The 22,144-nt window shown below is 34.6% G+C and overlaps 1 protein-coding gene across 15 annotated transcripts in view; it reads right to left on the bottom strand.

Annotated features, from left to right (window-relative positions):
- CAMK2D (calcium/calmodulin dependent protein kinase II delta) overlaps positions 1-22,144 on the bottom strand; it is a 132,312-nt gene that overhangs the window by 11,065 nt on the left and 99,103 nt on the right. For 6 of the 15 annotated variants that reach the window (XM_026668726.2, XM_026668725.2, XM_026668731.2 and 3 more), the window contains one exon: positions 11,984-12,032. In XM_026668726.2, the coding sequence (XP_026524511.2) occupies positions 11,984-12,032 (49 nt within the window). Of the gene's footprint in view, positions 1-4,063; positions 4,273-6,056; positions 6,178-11,983; positions 12,033-15,938; positions 15,981-17,415; positions 17,476-22,144 lie in introns of those variants that run through there. The other 9 variants (XM_087962986.1, XM_087962984.1, XM_087962993.1 and 6 more) reach the window with 3 other exon arrangements.

A 22,144-nucleotide genomic window follows, 5' to 3' on the forward strand; every position in this document is an offset into this window, starting at 1 on the left:
TTTGTTTGAGTATTTTCCCACATCATTATAGTTGTGCTTTTAAAGTTGTAGCAACGTTTCGGCAGAATCTCATCTGCCATCATCAGGCTTCTGTATTGTGTTCGTCTGTGAGTCAGACTTTTACAGTGGTTTCAGTTTTAAATTTGGGGCTAGCCTACTGTTGTGCCAGAATGGTTTTTTCTTCATCCTGATTGGTTGGGAGTCTTGGTCTGTGTTTATTGGTCTTGGAGTTTGCTGTGTTCTGCTTGATTGGTGTTTCTAATATCTTCTGTCTGTTTTGTGGCTTTTTTTGCATCTTGATTGGCTGGCAACATTGTGTTCCGGTATTGGAGGCTTTTAGTGCAGCTTGGCTCCGAGTAAATGGACGGCTATCATTTGTTAGGAAGCTAGGTTTCATCTGGGTGCCTGGTTGGGGTGTGTTTGAGCTGGAGGTATCGGGGGGGTCTGTTTGTGCCCAGGTGTTTGCCTGGCTAGTGGTGTGGAGATTTTTTTTGTTTGTGAGTGCAGGCTTCCAAATGATTGACAGCCTGGTGGAATCATCTCTTCTATTCATGCTTTCAGGTCTTTTTTCAATCTCTATGGCTTCTCTGATAATTTGTGGCTGGGGTTTTCTATAGTGGCTAGGGTTTTGGTGCCATTGAAGTTGATGCTATGACCTGTGGCTTTCATGTGTTGGAGTAGTGAGGAAGTGTGTTCCAGCTTTTTTACTGCATTTTTGTGTTCATCCAGGTGGGTACTTATTCTTCTATTGGTCTGTCCAATGTATGTGGCCGGGCATGATGCACAGGGGACTTTGTATATGCCTTGGTTTTCCAGGTCAATTTTATCTTTGGGGTTTCTAAGGATGGCTGCTATTTTTCTGTCTGTTTTGAAGGCAGTCTTGATGTGATGCCTGTGTAGTATCTTACTGATTTTGTCTGTAGTACCTCTTATGTAGGGCAGGACAGCTGTAACAGACCTATGGAATCCAACTGTTTTTCTTACTTTTGCTGATAATACCACTGCTCAGACTCACTATACCATAGCTCATTTAGGTAAGCTCTATCCTTTTGAATTGTATCTTATGTATCTGTATCTTTTATATTTGTAGAGAGTTCATGAAACATAATACTCATCATCTGTTGGATACCACTTGGACAATTAGCTTGAGGTTAATTCACAGTTCTGGCATAGAGACATTGTAAAAAAGTTATTGAGACATTAAAAATACCATGAACGAAGACAATTTGAGAACATCTGGTTAAGGTATGATTTAAATCACATACCAGAAGGCTGAGTACTCTCTCATATTTGCAATAAGATGTTAATTATAGAAACTATACACCTGCAGTGTAGTAAGCCTATTATATACAATTTTAGCTTCCTATTTGTACTTAATTCAACCTATACTTGCACATAAGCACATTCACGGACTTTTTAACCAAAGTATCATGAAAGGTGGATAAGGCCACCTTTTGAATTTTGATATTATGTTTACTCTTCATGTTTATCTTATTCATGGGTACATTAGCTAAACATATTTTTAAAAAGCGGAGGGGAAAACCTACTGTATATACTTATGTATAATTTAACAGTGTGTATTATCTGTGTATAAGCCGAACCCTATTTTGGGGTGTATTTGGACACCTCAAAGTTTTGAGTATGTGACAAGTGACAAGGATATTATTTACATTACTCAACAAGTTTATATATAGTATTTCCTTTTTTCACAGTTTCTCAATTGCCACAACATAGTTCTTTCTCTAGTTCTCCCCTTTGAGGACTGAGAATCATATTTCTTGGCCATGCATTTTCTCACTTTCTAGTTCCCATATTTCGATAGGTCCTGTTGCAGGTTGGGGTTGCATTTTTCTGAGTTGCTTATCAGCATTTTTCTGAGTTGCTTATCAGGTTATACGTGTGTGTGTGTGTGTGTGTGTGTGTGTGTGTGTGTACTAATTGGTGCTGATTGGTTGTAGCTGATATACATCTTAGAATGCTTGGGAGGCTGTTAGGCCCTGGTACAACTCAATTCACCCGCCCTCGTTGCTCATTCCACCATATGTTCAGTTTCAGCACAACTTGCTTCTCCTTCAGTTTTCCAAGTCAATTCCCTTTCTCTCTTCCATCAACAAGCCACACAATGCACCTTCAAAGTTTCTCTTCATCTCTCTGTATTACAGGTGTGACCCCCTCCACTTTTAAAGTCCCAAGGAACAAAATCATAGAGAGCGAAATTTGGCATATTGGCAATTTCAAGGTTTTTTTCTTTCACAAACCTGCTTCAACAAAGGTTTCAAACTTGCTGATTCCAACAAGAGCATTTTATCTCCTAATTTTATATGGAGTCTACATCCCCTTGTTATATATGTAGTCCTTGACTTACAAGCACAATTGAGCCCAAATTGAATTTTGCCCTATTTTATGACTTTTCTTGCCTCTGTTTTTAAGTGAATCACTGCAGTTGTTAAGTTAGTAACCCGGTTATTAAATGAATCTGTATTCCCCATTGACTTTACTTTCCAGAAGGTCACAAAAGGAGACAACATGATCTTGGGACACAGCAACTGTCATAAATATGAACCAGTTGCCAAGCATCTGAATTTTGATCACATGATCATAAGGATCTTGGAAAGGTAGTAATTGTGAAAAACAGTCATAAGTCCCTTTTTTTCAGTGCCATTGTAACTTTGAATGGTCACTAAACTAACTGTTGTAAGTTGAGGATTATCTGTATACAGTCTGTACAACTAATTCAGTTTTGTAGAGTCCTTGTTTGTTGTTTGCTTGTACATTTCATTACCTGACTAAGTAACATCATCAGCCCACAATCTCCAAACAAGCAATGAAACTAAGAGAGCATCAAGGACTCCACAATTCAGCTCTGAGTCAGATATATTCTTTTCTTTGGTATTTCAATTTTTCTTATGAATCACAGGTAGGAATGGTCTGCATCTTTGTATGCATATGATGGTAACTAATTATCACAGACAGTGACCTTGTTGTAAATTAACACAAATGAATCGGATACTTTAACTTGTACCTTAAAAGAGAACAAAACTAAGCCCTTAGTAAACAATGAATGTACTACAGTTAATCCTTGACTTAACAACTGTTCATTTAGTGACCATTCAAGTTACAATGGCACTAAAAAAGCTGACTTGTTTTTCACACCCATGACTGTTGCAGCGTCCCCGTGGTCACATAATCAAAATTCAGAGGCTTGGCAACTGGCATGTATTTATGACAGTTGCAGTGTCTTGGGGTCATGTGATTATCTTCTGAGATCTTCTGACAAGCAAAGATAAGCCAGATTCACTTAACAACTGTGTTACTAACTGAACAACTTAAGCAATTCACTTAACAACTAAGGCAAAAAAAGTTTATCAATTGGGGCAAAATTCATTTAACAACTGTCTTGCTTAACAACATAAATGTTGGACTCAATCGTGATTGTAAGTTTAAGACTCTATAATATTACCTGTATAATATTCAGTGAAGACTCAGAAAGAACATTCCTAGCAATTTGCTCATTAGATCTTACAATTAATTTTTAAGAATTAGCTTAATTCTCTCTTGTTGTTCTCTCTTGATGTTTATGGGACATGACCCTGGAAATCGTCTTCTAAAATGATGAGGAAAGACTATATTAAGGAATGGTATATTTCAACTGGAGATATAAAAGCATCTCCATATGCAAGCATCCCATATAACAAGAAGCCACAATATGCGGGCATATTCACAAAATTGAACATGACAGTAAATTTATTAGAATATGAGCTCTTTCTATTGTCATATATAAAGAGTTGCAATCTAGGTCTGCAGTATAACATCCTCTAAATTGCTGGGGAAAATATACTACTAACTTTGGACAATTGTAGAGGAATATGATAGGCTATTTTCATACCACATATTTGGTTGAATATTGACGTAAGGTTGATTACATTAAGGCTATAATTTGATTACTGGTAAACAATATTTGAATTTCATACAGAAAAAAACTCATAAGAAATATTTCACTATGAAAAACAGATTATTCTGACAATGCATACTACAAAAAAGAAGCCAGGGACTCTTTTTAACACATGTGCATAATTTTATGTTGCTTTTAAACAGCATGAACTATTCTCTGTACAGTAATCTGGCTTTCACATTTCTGGAGCTTCAAGCAATTCATTCAGTAATGAACTGGCAAGAGTATTAAGATAGCTGATTCTCTCTTCAATTTCCTAAGAAGCAAAGATCCTCCTGAGATTCAGTGCATGCTTAGTGAAAATGCAAACACTTCATTCCCTAAAATGAAAACCAATAAAGTTACTGTATATCTTTTATTCAAACATACTAATGGATATGGGTTTCTCTTCAACTGTAACAGTTATATTAGAATAACTGGCACCTGGCCACAGGTAAATAAATAATTACCCTTTCCCAAACATGTAAATCCTACTTCTGCATTTGGCATGAATCTTGATTACAGATACGGGATCACAGTAGTGGAAAAAGTCTGCACCATGTACTTTTGTCCAAATGCAACAGCAAGATTTTAGGGAAGCCAAAAAAACCAAAATTTTATACTTCCTCATATTCTAGATTCATTGAATACAAAAAATTGCTAGCTAGCAGTGCAGAGGCAATTTTTTCCCCACTGTCTTTAAATTAGTGATACAGTGAGTGAGAACAAACCACATGTGAATTCCTGGGATAGGTTTCTTCTGGGATCAACCAGTTATTATTAATACTGACTATAATTTTAAAACAGTTCTTCTTTTGTAATATTATGTCTTATACTCTAAGTCTAATGCAATAGCTGTTCGAAAACAGAAAAATGAGAACACGTTCTTGATTAAATAAATTCACTTCAAGGAGTGAGTTTGATTAAAATGGTTGGGGTCTGCATAGCACTCTTTGTTAGGAATGTAAGTCACCTAATAGTTGGGTTAGAAAATATATAAACCAGGATAGACATTTTAATACTGTCTCTTTAAGGGAATGCTAAAATGGTAATTGGGTGTGGTTCCTCAAACAGCCATAAGATGGAGCCAGAAACCTGGGCTGTTCTGTCCTTTTCTGGAGAGTGTTGCCATTCCTGCATTGACTGTTTACTGATCATCGTTGGTCTTGGATTTGATGTAAGTCTGTTACTGAACTGTTTTTGATACTGGACTGTGTTATTTGGATTATCCCTGGACTGAAAACTGACTGCTTTAACTGTGAATGACTTGGACTGCTTGTTTGGACTTTGCTTAAACATTTATTGGAAGTAAAAACCTACATTTTACTATACAGTGTAGCTGTGTGCGTGTTATTCTACACTACTCTCACTATGTCTCCCTGTGTGCGCTCATTCTCCTAACGAGGAATTACCTCAACACTCTCCTCTTTCTTTTCTGCCATTTCCCTCCATTTTACCAGCAAAGAAATCCTTACTCTAAAAAAAAAGATTGTGAAAAATAAGAAGATGGGAAAGGCTATCCCATGAGTTATCCTTTTCTAGAAATCTTGGGGCTTGTAGCTTACAGCTAACTACACCAAGAAGGATTTGAAGTCATAGGGAGCATCAACCATTGCTTTTCTTGCATTCTCAATAGAGTACAAGTCTTTCCTTTCGGGGAGCAGAAGAAAGGAATCAAGGAGTTAATGGGAAGATTAAAAAAATAATTAAGATTTAAAACAGATTCTGGAATTTGAGGTCTTCCCAATGTATCCCCAATCATAAAAGCTCCCTGAGTGATTCTGGAGCTCAGGGGTGTCAAACCCGCGCATCACATTGTCATCACGTGACGCATTGCAACTTCCCCCCCCTTCGCTAAGCCGGGGGTGGGGATGGCCAGCACCTGGCCCACGGGCCGCGAGTTTGACACACCTGTCTTAGCTTGAATCACTTCACAGAATTAATTTCTATGTGGAGCACAAATGGAGAGATTGTATGTATGTTACCTTGAGCCCTTGGAGGAAAGACAGGGTATAAATCTAATAAACAAACAATCCTACATTTGAACCTACTGAAATAGTTTTTTTAACCTATACCTGGGAAATGAGGCACATCTCAATTATTTCTAGATAAGCAAGACACGGACCTGCTTTCCTGGGGGAGGTTTCACTCTCCCTCTGTGTCCAAAGTTTGGTTATGGATGCTGGGTAGAGCATCCTTATTAGCCCCATCCATTTCACAGATGTTTTCCGAATCAACATCACCATCTAGAAAAGAAAAGGGCTGCAATATCCAGCTAATAAGATGTAGTCACATATTAATGTTTTCTATATGCTTTAGGAATGAGATGTTTTCAGTTCCCAAAGCTAATGATTGCTTTGTAATCCCTTTCTGGAACATACTATTTCTCTTTTAAAATGCTTAATGTTTTCCTGCCCACGGATATTTCTGAAGTTTCTAGCATAGATTAACATTCAATACAGAACTCTATTATGCATCATAAGGAACTAATGTGGTATTCCCCCTCTATTTACTAAGGTTTGTTTTTAGTTTTTAATTCTGGGCTTCAAGCTCTACTGTTTTTAGACACACGATAAACTTTATCAAATGACCTAAATATTATTGGTCAGGGTGCAGAGAACTTACATGAAGCCTCTCATCAATTTCATAATATTCCTATTTAAACAAAGCATTTGTAGTCATATTATTATTTAGCATTTACATTGGTTTACATCAGGCCTGTCAGAATATGTTTTGTTCAGGCTACTCCAAAATGTATAGAAGTTACATATTTGTGCTCTACCAAGGTTTATGTTTATTCTGATGGAATTTGGGCAGGAAAACATTTCTCTAAATATTCAAAGTGAGGGTTCATGGATTTTATGCAAGTTCTCATTTAAAAGAAAATGTGTTTTATTTAAATATAATTGCATGTATACTCTATTATGTTTTTAAAAATATGATTATTACAATCTGTTTCTAGCATAACTACTGAATGTTCCAATTTTACAGCAAAGCCATCTGTCATTAAAATTTTACTTTTGGTAATTTTCACCTAAGAAAGTCTCTCTTATTTTTCATATCCATCTAGAGTCATCACAACCCTAAAATATGAACAAAAATATATCATGCCAAGAGTACCAGAGGTCTGCAAAGGAGAAAGATAACATAAACCATTCCCTAATAATATATTTCAATTGAAGTCATTACAATTTCCATATACTTCATTATATAAGCAATTTTGGTCTTTGGCAGCACACTATCCTCTAGTGCTCTTATACATGAATTAAACTTGAACTTCTTTTAATTGTATGTGTGTAAAAATAGCTACCCTGGTTCAGATAACATGAAGGACAGTTCAGTTAATCTGTCTGTCAAAGCAAATCATGTATGATCAACTAATACGTGGGTAATTATTTTTTTAAGTTTCATGAATGGAAACTTAATCATGGAAGTAAGAAAATATATTCATCCACATCAAAAGAGAAGCACCAAGTCTTCAAAATATAGCAAGTGCCTATTTTCACTCCACCTCTAAACTAATTTTAAATGACTCATCTCTTAATTTCAAGGGAATGAATTAGTAATTACATGAACTGCATCTCTCAACTTTTGCAAAGGAGAGGAAGAGTGGACTGAGAATGCTCATATTGAAGCAAAATATCCTGTGAATCTGCCAAATCCTTGAATCCTGCCACTGAATTGATGGAAACACAACAGCTGAATAAGGATGAAGCTATAGAGCATAAGGAGGAGACATTGATAATAAGAATAGATACTATGACAATAAAAACATGATCAGTAAAATGAAACAGTAAGGGGAGAGGTTAGATTCAAGCAACCAGAACAACTCTGAATAGTATAAAGCTATTTATTGTTGAACACCTATTTAGAAGAATCTTATCAGACTAACTGCCCTCCCTTTGGAAACAGTATATATGTAGTGGTCTTAAGCATTAAATCTCAGACATTTTCTTCCCCAAATCGGCTCTATGCTGGAATGTCTCTTTACTCTGCCCTAGAAGGACTCCTACTTCAGCTGATGATTCCACAATAAGAGAAGGAGAATGATGAATAAAACTTAATACCTATACGTGACCCTCCTTTTTGAGAACTGTATTGCGGATGGAGGGAGATAGATGGAGATAAAAGGAAAAGAGGACCAAAACAAAATCTCAAAGTAATCATTTAATTACACACAACAAATGAGACCAGAATATTGCAACATCAATATGATGTGTTAAAAAAAAAAAAGAGAGATGGACAAATCACATTAGGTTTCAATTTACATACCAGTAGCATGAAATATATTCTTAGATTCCCACAATGATATATGATCTTACAAAGATAAATAATTATCATAAGAAACAAAGTCAATATACCTTGTCTGATTTATAATATTGTGATACAACTGCAAATAATATAAATCAGTAAATAAACCTCTAATTAATTTATGAATTTCATTCATTATGCTGAACTTTACTATAATGAGAGGAAAAGACAGATCCTATAAAATGCATGGAAGTATCTTGTGTATAAAAGTATCTTGTGTATAAAAGTATCAAAATCTGCTGCAACTAATCTAGTTGTGTACCATTAAATATATGAACTATTAACGTTATACTATTCTAACAGTTTTCTGGCTATAATGATAAAGTCCAATGCATAATATTGAACAAATAAATGAATCTAATCAAATAAATTTAAACAGCATCACTAATCCTAAAACCAGGACTTGCAAAAGAAATAATTGATGCAGTAGTTTATATTAGGTTATACAGCAGGGGTGTCAAACTCAAGGCTCATGGGCCGGATCCGGCATGAGGGATGCTTAGGAGCCAGCCTGGAAACAGCGAAGGGCTGACCTGCAGTGCCTGCCAGCGAAAATGGAGATCGGGAGTGCCGTGTGTGGCCTGGCCTGGGCTCTGTTTTTGGCCACAATGGCCTCCTGTAACCCTTTACCAGCAAAAACGGGAGTCCAGGGAGTCTGTTTTCACTGGCAGAGGGCTGCAGGAGGTGTTGCAGCCAAAAACAAAGCCTCGATGAGTGATGTTGAACTGGCCACACCCACCCCAACCATGCCCCACCCCAACCCCCCAAGGTCAAACACAACCCTGATGTGGCCCTCATGAAATCGAAGTTGACACCCCTGTTATATATACTTAGGAAGATACTGAAAGGCTCCCATTTTTATATTTTTTACATTTTTATTTTGACTAAATTCTAACATACATTTAACTAAGGATAGACACAGCATTAGTATTTCTAACATTTGTCTGTCACTGTTGAGAAAATCTTGTACTGAAACAATCAATCATGTGTGGTGAAGTACAGTATCTTAAAATTTACAATTAAAAACAAAAACAAAAATCTGTCTATGATGCTGTTATCAGTATGAGAAGGCCTTCTTAATTCTTCTTTCCCCTACAATTCCTCTCCTTATCAGCCACCTGCAATGCATATCTATATATTATTAAAACACTGATTCCTATAATCTTTTCCTGGGTAAAATAGTGCATCATAAGTTAAGATTATACTTCAAATGAGCTAACTTACAAAATGCATTGAAAATCTTGGATCAATGACTCCCATGGAATTTGGCAAATTTTATAAAACATTTTATGACCTAAATCAATTTCATATCATAAATACAAATGATGTTTTGACTGTGCTATATCGTTCAGCATGTGCTATTTTCACAGCAGATACATCTCTGAATGTATCCCAACATTTCCAGTGAAGGCAGTAGATTAGGAACGATGACGCAACATCCAACCTTATTTACAATGGAGTACTCCATCTAGAAAAATATGCCTCTGAACTTACATGGCAAAGTCCTCTTCAGTCATTTAATTTTGGATAGATCATAGCTCTAGAATAAATGTAAGGAACTGGTGGCTATTTAACTTGTTAAGTTATGATTTTCATCATTCCCTAATGAGAGGTGTGTGCTAATATCCAAATGGCCAGTGTCTTCTACTCATACCTGACTTATTTTGAAAGCATGCTATTATAATAGGAATCAGTCAAAACTTTTAAAGGTTACCCAGAAAGCTACAAATACTAGCATTTAAATAGGTTTTATTTTTGGAAAAACTCCGCATAGCTCTATCTATGTTGTTATCTATGTCTGCATCTGTAGCTATACAAGTCCTTGATGTGATGGAATGTGCACTTGCAATTTTAGAGGGGAAACTTTTGGCAACACAGAGCTTTCCCAGTAGGAGATCCAGATTATGAGACTGTGCAATCCGGAGTGGGATGGGAGGGGACTGTGCAATTCCCAAGATTCAGGGTAGTCATACATTGCAATATTTCAGGTTGAATCTAGTAGGTAAAAATTATAGCTTTAGTTTGGCAAGATTCTATTAGATATAAGGAAATAAAGGGTGAAACTCAATTGGGTCTTGCTGTCTCATCTCTTGGCTTGCACCTGACTCTGTTTAGATACAGATACAGATTAACAGAATTGGAAGGGACCTTGTAGGTCATCTAGTCCAACCCCTCACCCAAGCAGATCCTACACCATTTCTGACAGATGGCAGTCTACTCTCTTCTTGAAAGCTTCCAGTGATGAAGTTCCCACAACTTCTGAAAGCAAGCTGTTCCATTGGTTAATTGTTTTCACTGGCTTAGTTTACTGACTGCCTTGTCAGTTTAAATTCAAAGTTATGATGATTTACAAAAAAAGAAAACCAGCTTTCCACCCAATCTTTGCATTTATGACTGTCACGGTGCCCCATGGTGATCACCATCTAGGTGCTTTGCACTGGCATCCATTTATTACACCATCCCATAGTTACTTGTCCTCAATTTCCAACCTCACAACTGGCTCCCAAAAAGTAGAATTTAATGGGAGTGGAATAGCAGCCATTGTTATATATCTATCTACAGGTAGTCCTCAAATTATGACTGTAATAGAGCCTGTACATCACAATTGTAACCATGGTAGTCATAAATCAGCTTGCTCAAATATCTATATATCATATGACTGACTCAATTTTACAACTTTTTTTTTGCAGAGATTGTTAAGTAAATGCCACAGTCATTCAGCAAACCAATTGTTCACTATGGGTGTGGATTCACTGAAAACCAGAAATAAATGTCAGTTTTCAAAAAAACCATCATAAAATATGGCCACATGACCATGGGATACTGTAAAGAGCCATGAATGCAGCCTGGTTGCGAGCACTCAAATTCGTAGTCATGTGACTGTGCAGGGGCAGAGGGGAGGAACCATCGGAACTTGAAATCTGTCATAAGTATCCACCAAGCAGGTCCATCAGAACTTGAAATCGGCAGTGGTAAGTCAAGGTCTACTGGTTTAACTCAATTGAAAAGGTGTAAAATGGGAAAGTGTGGATAGATGATATACTTGACCATAAATACAGCATGAATTTATACTGTATATAAGAGATTCTATTTATTTAGTTTTAATTTAACAGAAGTCCAGCCCAAACAGTGAAACCAGTTCACATGATGATGATGATATTTTATCTGAGATTTTATTGTATCATTCAAGCTTTTCAGAGACAAAACATTCTGTTGAAATGTTTGGAAGGCAAATGGATGCACTTAGCTGGGAAAACTAAGCAGCATGGGAATACTTCCACAAATAGTATACATTTAAATAACCATTTAAATCAGAAACAATCTTATTTCTTTTGACAGTGTAGCAACCGAAGAGCTTATGAAACCAAGAAACAGAGCCAAAATATATTCCGAGAAATCTGAGGAAGCAGCACAACTATGGCATGGTGTCCTGTCTACAATATACCTGCCAGTTAACATAGGATGTTCAAGTTCAGGGCTAGTGGATAATAGTTAAAATAGCACAAACAACATATAGCTGCTGGGAAAATAAATTACTAAAGTTCTAAAGTCAATAAACTCCTGGATGTGATGTAAATGCCATTATTTGGACAGGTGAGTTGATGCATCCCACCTCCTATTCTATTAATTCTTTTTCTAATGAGATAATGGAAATTTTTACTTAGTGCGTGAAACAAATGATACCAAACATGAGCAACTGTTACATTTGTATAAAAAATATGATATCTTTTCATATCATACCTTTTACATCTTCATCTTCAATGGTTGTGTTGGAACTTTCTGTTGATTCCTGTTGAGTACAAGAGTAATTCATTAAACGAACCCACACTCTTAACGTCTGCTTTGGATGTATGGTATTAAACAAATCATGCAAAGCTCTGAAGCAGACCATATGAATTTAAGACTCAGACAAATAATCACAGCGAATGATGGCTTCTGTCTTAAGTCAAATATCAGGCAGTTCGAAAGGAACATTAAAAGAGATGCATTTCCTATTGACCTATGTTGAACTTCATAGGAACAAAAAGGAAATACAACTGTGAAGAATGAACAGGTTTGGTTTTCTTAAGCCCTTTTGACACTTTTTAGGCAAATGGTAGCAAAATTATGGGCACTGTCTGTCAGAACTAGCCATTTAAGACTGGCAAACACAAGACGTAGAGCTAAATAGTCCCTATAAAAATAGGCCAATATTGTAGCTCATTAATAATGTTGTAGACATAGAAAACCTCACATTGATTTGACCTTGACACAATTCATCCAAGGCATTTATTTACTTGTATTCTGCCTTTTTATTATTTTTACTTAACTCAAGGCAGAAAACACATCTTCCTTCTCCAATTTTCCCCACAACAACAACCCTATGAGGCAGGTTGGGCTGAAAGGGAATGACTGGTCAAAAGTCACTCACTGGCTTTCATGGCTAAGATGGGTCTTGAACTCACGGTTCCCTGCTTTCTAGCCCAGTGCCTTAAGCACAAGACCAAACTGGTTTTCTATTGCTAGGATTCAGAGTACTTTACAATCAAGAAGTCCCACTGTTCAAGGGCCTTTGAGCATGTGCTTCTTATACAGTAGCAGCTGTTACCCTGCCATTCCCACTTCCCCTGATAATGGGAAAATGGGAAGTTTCAAAGCACAATGTTGTATAATAGGCTTCCAGTTCTGAATGCATAAAGAAAGTGTTGCTTTATTAAAAGTATGACTATGGTATGATTTAAAAGAATTTGCATCCTTTGCTTAAACAGCAAAGTACGATCTGGGTGTTGATGATTTACAAGGATTCTTATGAATATTATATTTTTCAATCTTGAAAATGTTGCAGTACAAATATAGCTGAAATATAAATGAGACTTTTGATTTTGTTGCGATCATTTTAAAAAATAACATATTGAACAGAAAAGTAGTTGTTTGTAAATTATATAACACAGATGTGCTAAAAAAATCCATGTTTATGTTTGTTTCTTGTGAAATTTTCACTCTATCCTTTTCAGACATGTTTTTTCTCTGCCAGTTTAAAATTATTTGTTTCTCAGACAGCGGATTTTAGACATCTACTTTAGTATCAAAAAGGCAAGTACCTCTGATGTTTGATGGATTATAAATAATAAAAATAGTTAGTTGACACAGTTAAAAAGGACACTATCAAAGATACTAAAAAGTGTAGCCTTATATTTTTTTTAAAAAATGACTTTGCAAAGGTTTTTATGGAAACTTGGGAAAAGGGAAAAAACCAAAAGCAGCAAAATACATAAGATTAAGAAATAAAATAGGAAATAAAATAGGAAATAAATAAAATAAAATAAAAAAAGATATAAACTTTATTTAAGAATTAAGGGTAAGTGACTAAGAATTATAGGGGCACTAAGACCCTTAAAATATGCTTAATTAAGCACAATTCTTATATTTGAAGGATAAGGTCAACAGCTCATCAAATATAGGTTTATGCAAAGTAGAGACTTGTATATGACTATTGGTTTAACCACTTGAGATAACTAAGATTAATCACCAGGTTAAAATAAGAGACAATTCTTTTGTTCATTTCCCAAATGTACATGTGGGAAAACTACAACATTGTATTATGCAATTGAGATTTTTAAATCTTAACTTATTTTAATGCCTTATTGTTGGGATAAACATAATTCACAATCAATATCAACAGATCTTGGTAGTGTCCTTTCTTTCTGTAATGCTAATTTAAATGAAACATGTATTGTCAGCAAGATATATGCACACCAACAAATGTGTCAGTGAATGCCATACCATCCCAAATATTTGTCCATCCATTCAAAATAAACCATCATGCTCTGACTGGTTGAAAAATGATATATACAGAGAGTTGCTTGGTTATAAAAGTCACTCTTAGAAATGCTTATGAAACCAAGACACATATATGCAGAAGAAATTTCATGCATCACCTTTGAAGCCAACTCCATGGAAACACTGAATTTGCCCATCATGTTGGGCTTTATTTTTATTGGTGGGGGGAGGGGTAAATGATGCACATTTAACAATTATTTCTTCTACAAAAGTTTTGTTTTCTTCCATATTGAAACTCATTTTGGCTTCTGTTTAACAGGAAGTAGGAGGGGCAGATTTATAACCATTTATATAATTATACAGGGAAAACAAATAATGTAGTCATGTTAAAGAGTTATGATGGACTTTGTAGGTCAAGTAAAATTCTGATATTAATGAAAATATACAGTGTAAATTTCATATTGTTTACATGTAATATAAAAGCCAAAATATGATGTAATGAGGAAGTGATAGCAAGGCAAACATAAAAATCGAACATACATAAATATGAAAACGAGTCACAAATCTATATAAAATAAACTAGTACATGTGCTTGAGAAAAGATTACAGTATTAATGCTAATGCTCAACTACTATCCAGAAACACAACAGAATAGTTACAAGTAAATTAAATCGGACAAGAATATGGATGATAAAGTATATAGAGATATTTTCTTCAATTACTGGATTAGGAAGCAGTAATCATATTGTAGAATTAAACACTGTAGCACAGGGTTTCTTCTTCTTTAAAGTGATAGTTGTTTATCTCAGGATTTATCAGTCACTTAGCCCCTTTTCAAGTTTATACAGAAAGAAAATAAAGGTGTAACACAATTCAATCCTACACATCAAAGCTGAACACTAGAACAAAAATGTAACAGATAATACCCACAATAAAATTTTTGTCCCTGAAGGTGTGAGCAGCTGATTGATTTTCAGAAAGAAGTCTGAAATTCAAGGGAGAAGTTATTCCTCTATTTAGAAGTGGAAAGCTTCTTTTCTGGACCGTATTGTTTTGGTTGGTTCTACATCTTCTTCAAGGGTCGTATCAACCTTTTATATGCACTGGGCTATTGGAATCCTCAGGAAGACAAAGAGGAACGTAAGGGACATAAATTTATTTTGACTGTCAAAACAGAATTGCTGTTTATAACTGGAAAAGTTTAAGGTGTTGATTGGGCTGGTGATATCTTGAGATGGCTCCCTTGCTTGATCTAATCTCGTATGTTTTATGCATTTTTAACTTTTTGGTTTGACTGCTTTGGATTTGTTTAGTATGCTGCCTAGTCACTTCTTGTGAGATGGGCAGTCATATAAATTTTATCAATAAAGAAGTATATAAATAACCAAACGTAATTGATTATCTGTACTCAAGTTTCTATGGAGGAAGAGATATTACAACTTTATAAGAACAGCATCTGCTAAAATGCATACATAGGTGTAGCCCACCAGAGAATTTAAAATTAGCAGTGCTTTGCCAAAGAATCCCTAGTTTGATTGCATAAAGATGAATGACCAGGCTGAGAAACAGAAGATAAAACAGACCTCCATGTGTATCTTCCTTGAACTTTAGTAATTATTGCATTAAAAAAAGACCATCCTGCATTTGAAGAAAACTGTGGGGGTTTTTTTCCTATTCCAAACCAGAAACCTGAAATAGAAACTAGAAGAATTAAACAACTCACTCTACAATTTCTTAGTTCTCAACCTATCTGATCTCTATTGTGGTTGAGGAAAAGCGATCACCAGGATCAGGTTACAAATGGCATAAGGTTCTACAGACTTCATGAATTCCTAATTAATTTCCTAGCTAACACTTGCATTAACATAGCGATTAGGAAAACTGAATGGAACATGGAACTTGAAAAGAGCAGAGCAGTCTTCCACTTTCTGAATACCTTATTTCCATCTGGATTGTGGATTACTGTAGTTTGGGGCTCCTGAGTGAGAGTAAAATAGAGAGAAAAAACAGTTCTTGGTCAATAGGTTTTGCATTAGTAAGAGAAGGAAGAATGAAATGACCAGGTGAAATGTGCTAAATACGGACAAGAGCTAAAGCAATGTTAACTGCTGCCAGAGGATGTCACTGGCCAAACTGCTAGAAAGGTAACCATATCTAGTGTAGCAGCATGCCAAAAAAAAAAAAATCTTAGTGATGATCTGGAAACTCACAGGTCTTTGAAGTTCTAGAGATCTAGAGAGGCAATGAATTTTCCAAGCAAATGCACTGATCATATGTATGGCCATCCTATTCTTTACATCATTTATGCCATCCTATTTTTTTGATATAGTCTCCATGAGAGAAAGTATATTAATTAACTGATTAAACCACAATTAAAGTTACAAAAACACAGGGGACCCTAATGGGCTAAGCACCTGCGTGACCTGCATTTATACGTTTGCAATAATCCAAAGAACAATGAGAAGTGCTGACAGCCTCTAATTCATTTTATTTAAAGTCTTCCAGGAACACACAATCTTTAGATGTGAGCCCAGCATTTTCAATCTGGGATGGATTTAAGTGTTTTCATAATTTGTGCAAAGGCATTTGGGAAATACCTTGTAAACATATTGGAGTGTCTTATAAACAAATCGGAGTGTCTTGCAAAACTTGACAAAATCAAAATTTCTTCAAACTTATCAAACTATGCAAGGTGGGATGCTTCTGCCAATTAATAAAAACAGGCCTTAATTGTAAAGCTTTGCCATATAGCCCTGAGAAATCAAGAATAAACAAAAGAAGCAAGGTTATGATATAAATAGCCAAACTCATTAGTTACACATTCCCCGCAGAGGCTATTATGGCATAATGATTTTTATATAATAAAAGATAACTGTGGAATATAGCAAGCTTTCACTATTAGATGCCTCTAGATCTCAGTAAGCGAAGTCATGCAAAGTCCTGCTGAGAAAGTAAAGGAATGAAAAGCTGAATAAGGTCTACTTGGTTGTTGCCTAGCAATAATCTCATTAGCTCTCTGTGACTTTGACACTCTTGTTAAATTGACAAAATTTGGTTGGAACCTAATTTGTAAATACTGAAATAGCAATCAGGCAAAGAAGCTAAAGGCAACACAAAAGCACACTCTATTCACTTTCTTACACAGCATGCGAAGAAACTCAACTGTGGCAGTGACCAATGTTACTGCGTAAGTGCATCCCCTTCAATGGCACACTGGCTAATTAGAAACACACTCTTTGACAACAAACTACCTCCTAAGAAGTACAATCCCCAGCTCCCAAGAAAGAGAAAAAGAAGAAAGCTCGACAATTTTAAAAAGCAAACAACAAGTAAAAAAAGTAGAAATGAAAGAGAGTGAGGAAAAAAGATGGAAATGGAACTCAAAAACAAGTTAAGGATAAAGCCAGGTATACCAGTGCTGGGGTGGGAATATTTTCTTTAGGGCTGGTTACTACGTTGGTTTTGTTGTTTATCTGTAGATATGCAGAAAATAGAAACAAAACAAGCCTTAGCCCTCTCACTTCAGATAATCATATCTATATATCTGCCTCTATAGAATGTTATTGAGTCTGTCTTCTACAGAATGCTATTGAATAAGCGCTCTATGATGATAAAGATAAATGGATGAATTTACAGCATCAAAATGGCAAGAACACATTTATAAGAAACGACTGCAGCATCTTTTCAATCCAGTTTAACATTGCTGTATAGGAGGAATTTCAAAGATTATCATTTCAAATGTGTTACGAAGTAGCTACTTAAAAATGCTTTGTATTAAGCAATATGTTATTAATGCAAATTTACATAGGACTAGAAGCTGACTTGTCACTTTCCACATTTATATGAGATATTACTGAACATGACAAACAAAATGTTCTCTAGATGTTTTGTTCCGACTCCCATCAACCTTAGCTAGCATTGCCAATTATTAAAAAAATATGGGAGCTGTAGTCCAGAATATTTGAAAATCAAACTATTGATGGCTTGCTGTTGATTACTACAGAATAACAGAGTTGGAAGAACTTTGGAGGTCTTCCAGTTCAATCCTCTGCTCAGGCAGGAAACTGTATAGCAGTTCTTAAAACCTTAAAAACTTCCAGTGTTGGAGCATTTACAACTTCTGGAGGCAAATCATTCCACTGATTACTTGTTCAAACTGTCAGGAAATTCCTCCTTAGTTCTAGGTTGCTTCTCTCCTTGATTAGTTTCCATCCATTGCTTCTTGCCCATCATTCAGGTGCTTTAGAGAATAGCTTGACTCCCTCTTTTTTGGGGCAGCCCCTGAGGTATTGGAACCCTACTATCATTTCTCCCCTACTCCTTCTTTTCATTAAAGTAGACATACCCATTTCCAGCAACTATTCTTGATATATTAGCCTCCAATTCGCTAATCATCTTTGTTGCTCTTCTCTGCACTCCTTCTAGAGTGTCAACATCATTTTTGCATCATGGAGACCAAAACTGGATGCTGAAGAAGTACATCGGGTATGAGTTCAGTTTCAGACTGACATATATCTTAGTCTCCTACTGTAAGCATAAGGTTACTATTTTCTTGCTATTGATCGCATGGATTCAGTATCTACCTTTAAATAGACTCTGTCATCCAAAGTCACCTGGTATTATGGGTTGTATAAACATTTAATAAATAAATAAAATAACTAACTAAATATGTCCTTAGATAAGGTTACTTGTATGAAAGGCATTTCTTCAAAAACCATTAATTTTATTTTGTTGTTAAGTAATATCTCTTAAATATGAAAAATTGTGTTAACTCATTGCCAAGGAAGAAGAATGTTCTTATCTGAAGTTCAGGTTAAATTTTCAGCACAATATAATATTTTTTTCCAGATACAAATGAAAATCACTTTAATCAACAATAAAACATTTATTATTAACTACTATAGAAAACATCTGTATATTGAGCCTTTAAAACAATGTAGTCAGAAAGATTGGTTTCCTGAAATATAACTTTAAATATTATTTGAATTAATTAAAAGCACAAATCAATAATTAGCATACAGTATTCATAACATTGAGACATACATACATACATATATATATATATATATATATATATATATATATATATATATATATATATATATATATATATATAGTGGGTTTTGTCATATTCCTTTCATCTGCCATCATCAGGCTTCTGGGAAGCCTGATGATGGCGTCTGCTGACACCTAAGACTAATGACGTGAAACACAACCACACCAACATGTAGACCCAAACTTAAGAAAACATATATATATATATATATATATATATATATATATTCATATTCCTTTGTGCACATTTAAAGTGAATTACATAGAAAATTAATTAAATTAATAGAAGATCAGTTCATGCAAAATTGGCTGGTTGGTCTGTATACAAATTCATCTTTCAGTCTAACCTATATTATGAACTAGATTTAAACTCTTAAGAACTAAAAACGCACGTACCACAAATGCACCTTAAAAATTGCAAATATTTTGTATCTGCAGCTTAAAAAAACAGCCTCACATGTTAAATGTAATTTTTGAAATTTGATTAATAAATAAACTAAAATTTAGAACTACCATGAATATGCATATTTTCAGGCATGGGTGTTTATGTGTCTATATGTATACTTGTATACCCACATAAATAAGCATAAACACAGAGAAACATAGAAACTGGAGAATGGAAGCAACCATCGAAACAATAGATCTGATCAGACAAAAGGTTTAACTGATCAGCAACACAGAATATTTGTAAAATAAATAAAATAAAAATAATGTTGTTGTTTTTCACCCATTTTCTTTGACCAACATTAAATGAATACGGGCCAGCTAATGATATCACATTTAGACTTATTATTGGGTAATGCAAGTATTATTCTTGGCAGACTATATACTGAGATGTCAAATGAAGCATGAAGGGCAGTAAAAAGCTGAAGCTCCAGAAATGATGAATCTGAAGTGATTATTTAAATACAACAGAGAAGATAGTAAAAAATTTGAAATTCAAAGAGTAGCTTAAGGCAAAAAGATGTTATGACTATCACCCATAAAAACAAAACACTTCACAGAAGTGATAAAATAAATGAAACTGTGTGATGGCTTAACTTGCATAGATCTGAGATATAACATGGTGGGGAATACATCCACTATGTTCATCTTTAACCTTTTACAGTATGCTTACAATGGGAAATATTCACAGTGCTTTTATCAAAAATGCAGTATTAAACAATATATTTTTTTTTAAAAAAGGGTCTTGAAGTATGAGGGGAAAAAATCATAGCAAGCTCTGCAAATGGCAATTTAAGTAATCTACAAACATGACCTACAGACATGTTCATAGACAATGTCCCACTCCTATATTGTTCAGGAACTTCTGTATCCTTTCAATTAAACATTTTTTTTTAAAATTACCAATTTATTTTGAATTAAAAGATGGGTGAAAAAACTAACTAACTAATGCTTTTTTTCTATGTAACACAAAAAATAACTTATAATCTCAAGCAAGCTTGTAACAAAAGAAAGTCATACAGTTAATATATTAAAAAAAAAAGTTGGCATACCACAAAATTAGTACTTTAAAATAAGAGGAAAATATCCACAGACAAAAAAAAATATGGCTTATCAAAATTCTGAGCAGGAATCAAATATTAAGTATTAGTCAAGCAATTTTAATCTTGAGAAGGATATCTGGCCAAGAGAAAATACTTTACAATGTAAATCTGTACATCAGTGGCGTAAATACCTTTCAAAAAGTACATGCAGTTTCAGGCTCTATCTGAATAGTCGTTTTATAATTATATACAAACAATTCAGAAATTACTATGAAAGCATTATTTTCACTACTAATGGTAGTTATCACTTCCGTGCATATAACCTGATATACTTCTTTTTAAAAGGACTAACATTTAGGAAAAGTTTTTAGAAGCTAATTCAAAATTTTATGTCTCCAAAGTAATATTAACCAATACCTTCCAAAATGAATGTGGAATTGTAGACCCCTTTTCTAAAAATTGATGTCCCATGAATCAGGATAAAAATATTTTCTTTTGTCTTAATTTAGACAGAGTACATATTTGCAGATGTAATACAGACATGATAGAAATAGAAAAATAAGGAAACTATTGTGGCAGGAAAATCAACATTTACTGACTGATTCACACTTCTAATCTATTTTGCCACAATATTAAATATTATAACAATATTTAAATTACCTAAAAATTTTACAAAAATTTAAAATCTCCCAGGAAACACACAAGCATAGCCAAGTCGGATTCAACATTTATTATTCACCAATGTCATTTTACTTTTTTTAAAATTTGAGTTAACTATTTATGATACTCTACAATATGTTAACTTGTTTTCCATTTGCTCTCTGTATTTATGAATAAATATCTATGAATCCAGGTTTGCAGTTCTAAGCACAAATCGTGTTCTACATTAAAATAGTACAAAGGAAAAAAAGCTACCTTTCCAACAGTTTTTATTTAAAAAAATTAATTGTATTGATAAAATAAATATTTAGAAATAAACTCAATTGAATTATCTGATTCAACATATATCACACTCAATTACATTTACTTTATAAATATAAAGTTTACTCAATTATATTTATATTTACATTCTTATTTAAAATAAGTATGTGATAACAGAAACCAGACTGTACTATTTGGTAAATACTGCATAATATCTACCAGTGAGCGGTGGCTCCAGTGATAGTTTAAATTGACACCTCCAAATTCCTGCCAGGTTCTAAGACAGGGATGTCAAATTCATGGCCCACGGGCAGGATGTGTCATGTGCCTCGCCCCCGACCAGTTTGGCAAAGGGGGAAAAAGTCCAGATACATCACGTGATAACGCGAGTTTGACACCCCTGTTCTAAGATTACTGGAATGAACATATCACTTTTTTCTTTACCTTTCAGAAATCTACCTGCTTGAAGTATAAGAATATCATAGGAAAAATATGGAAGGCTTTCAAATAAGAATACAAGAATATCATAGGAAAAATATGGAAGGCTTTCAAATAACAATGCTACTGTACTGGAATAGGTTCATGGCCAGTATTCCATCAGTTTCATGCCAATATTTTGTACAGTGTGTAAAAAAAAATGCAAATGATTTATTTAGGATGTAACACCACAGTGATTACA

The sequence above is a fragment of the Notechis scutatus genome, chromosome 4 (assembly GCF_049901735.1).
Source record: "Notechis scutatus isolate UNSWTSFEM ecotype Mainland chromosome 4, rNotScu1.2, whole genome shotgun sequence".
NCBI classification, from domain to species: Eukaryota; Metazoa; Chordata; class Lepidosauria; order Squamata; family Elapidae; genus Notechis; species Notechis scutatus.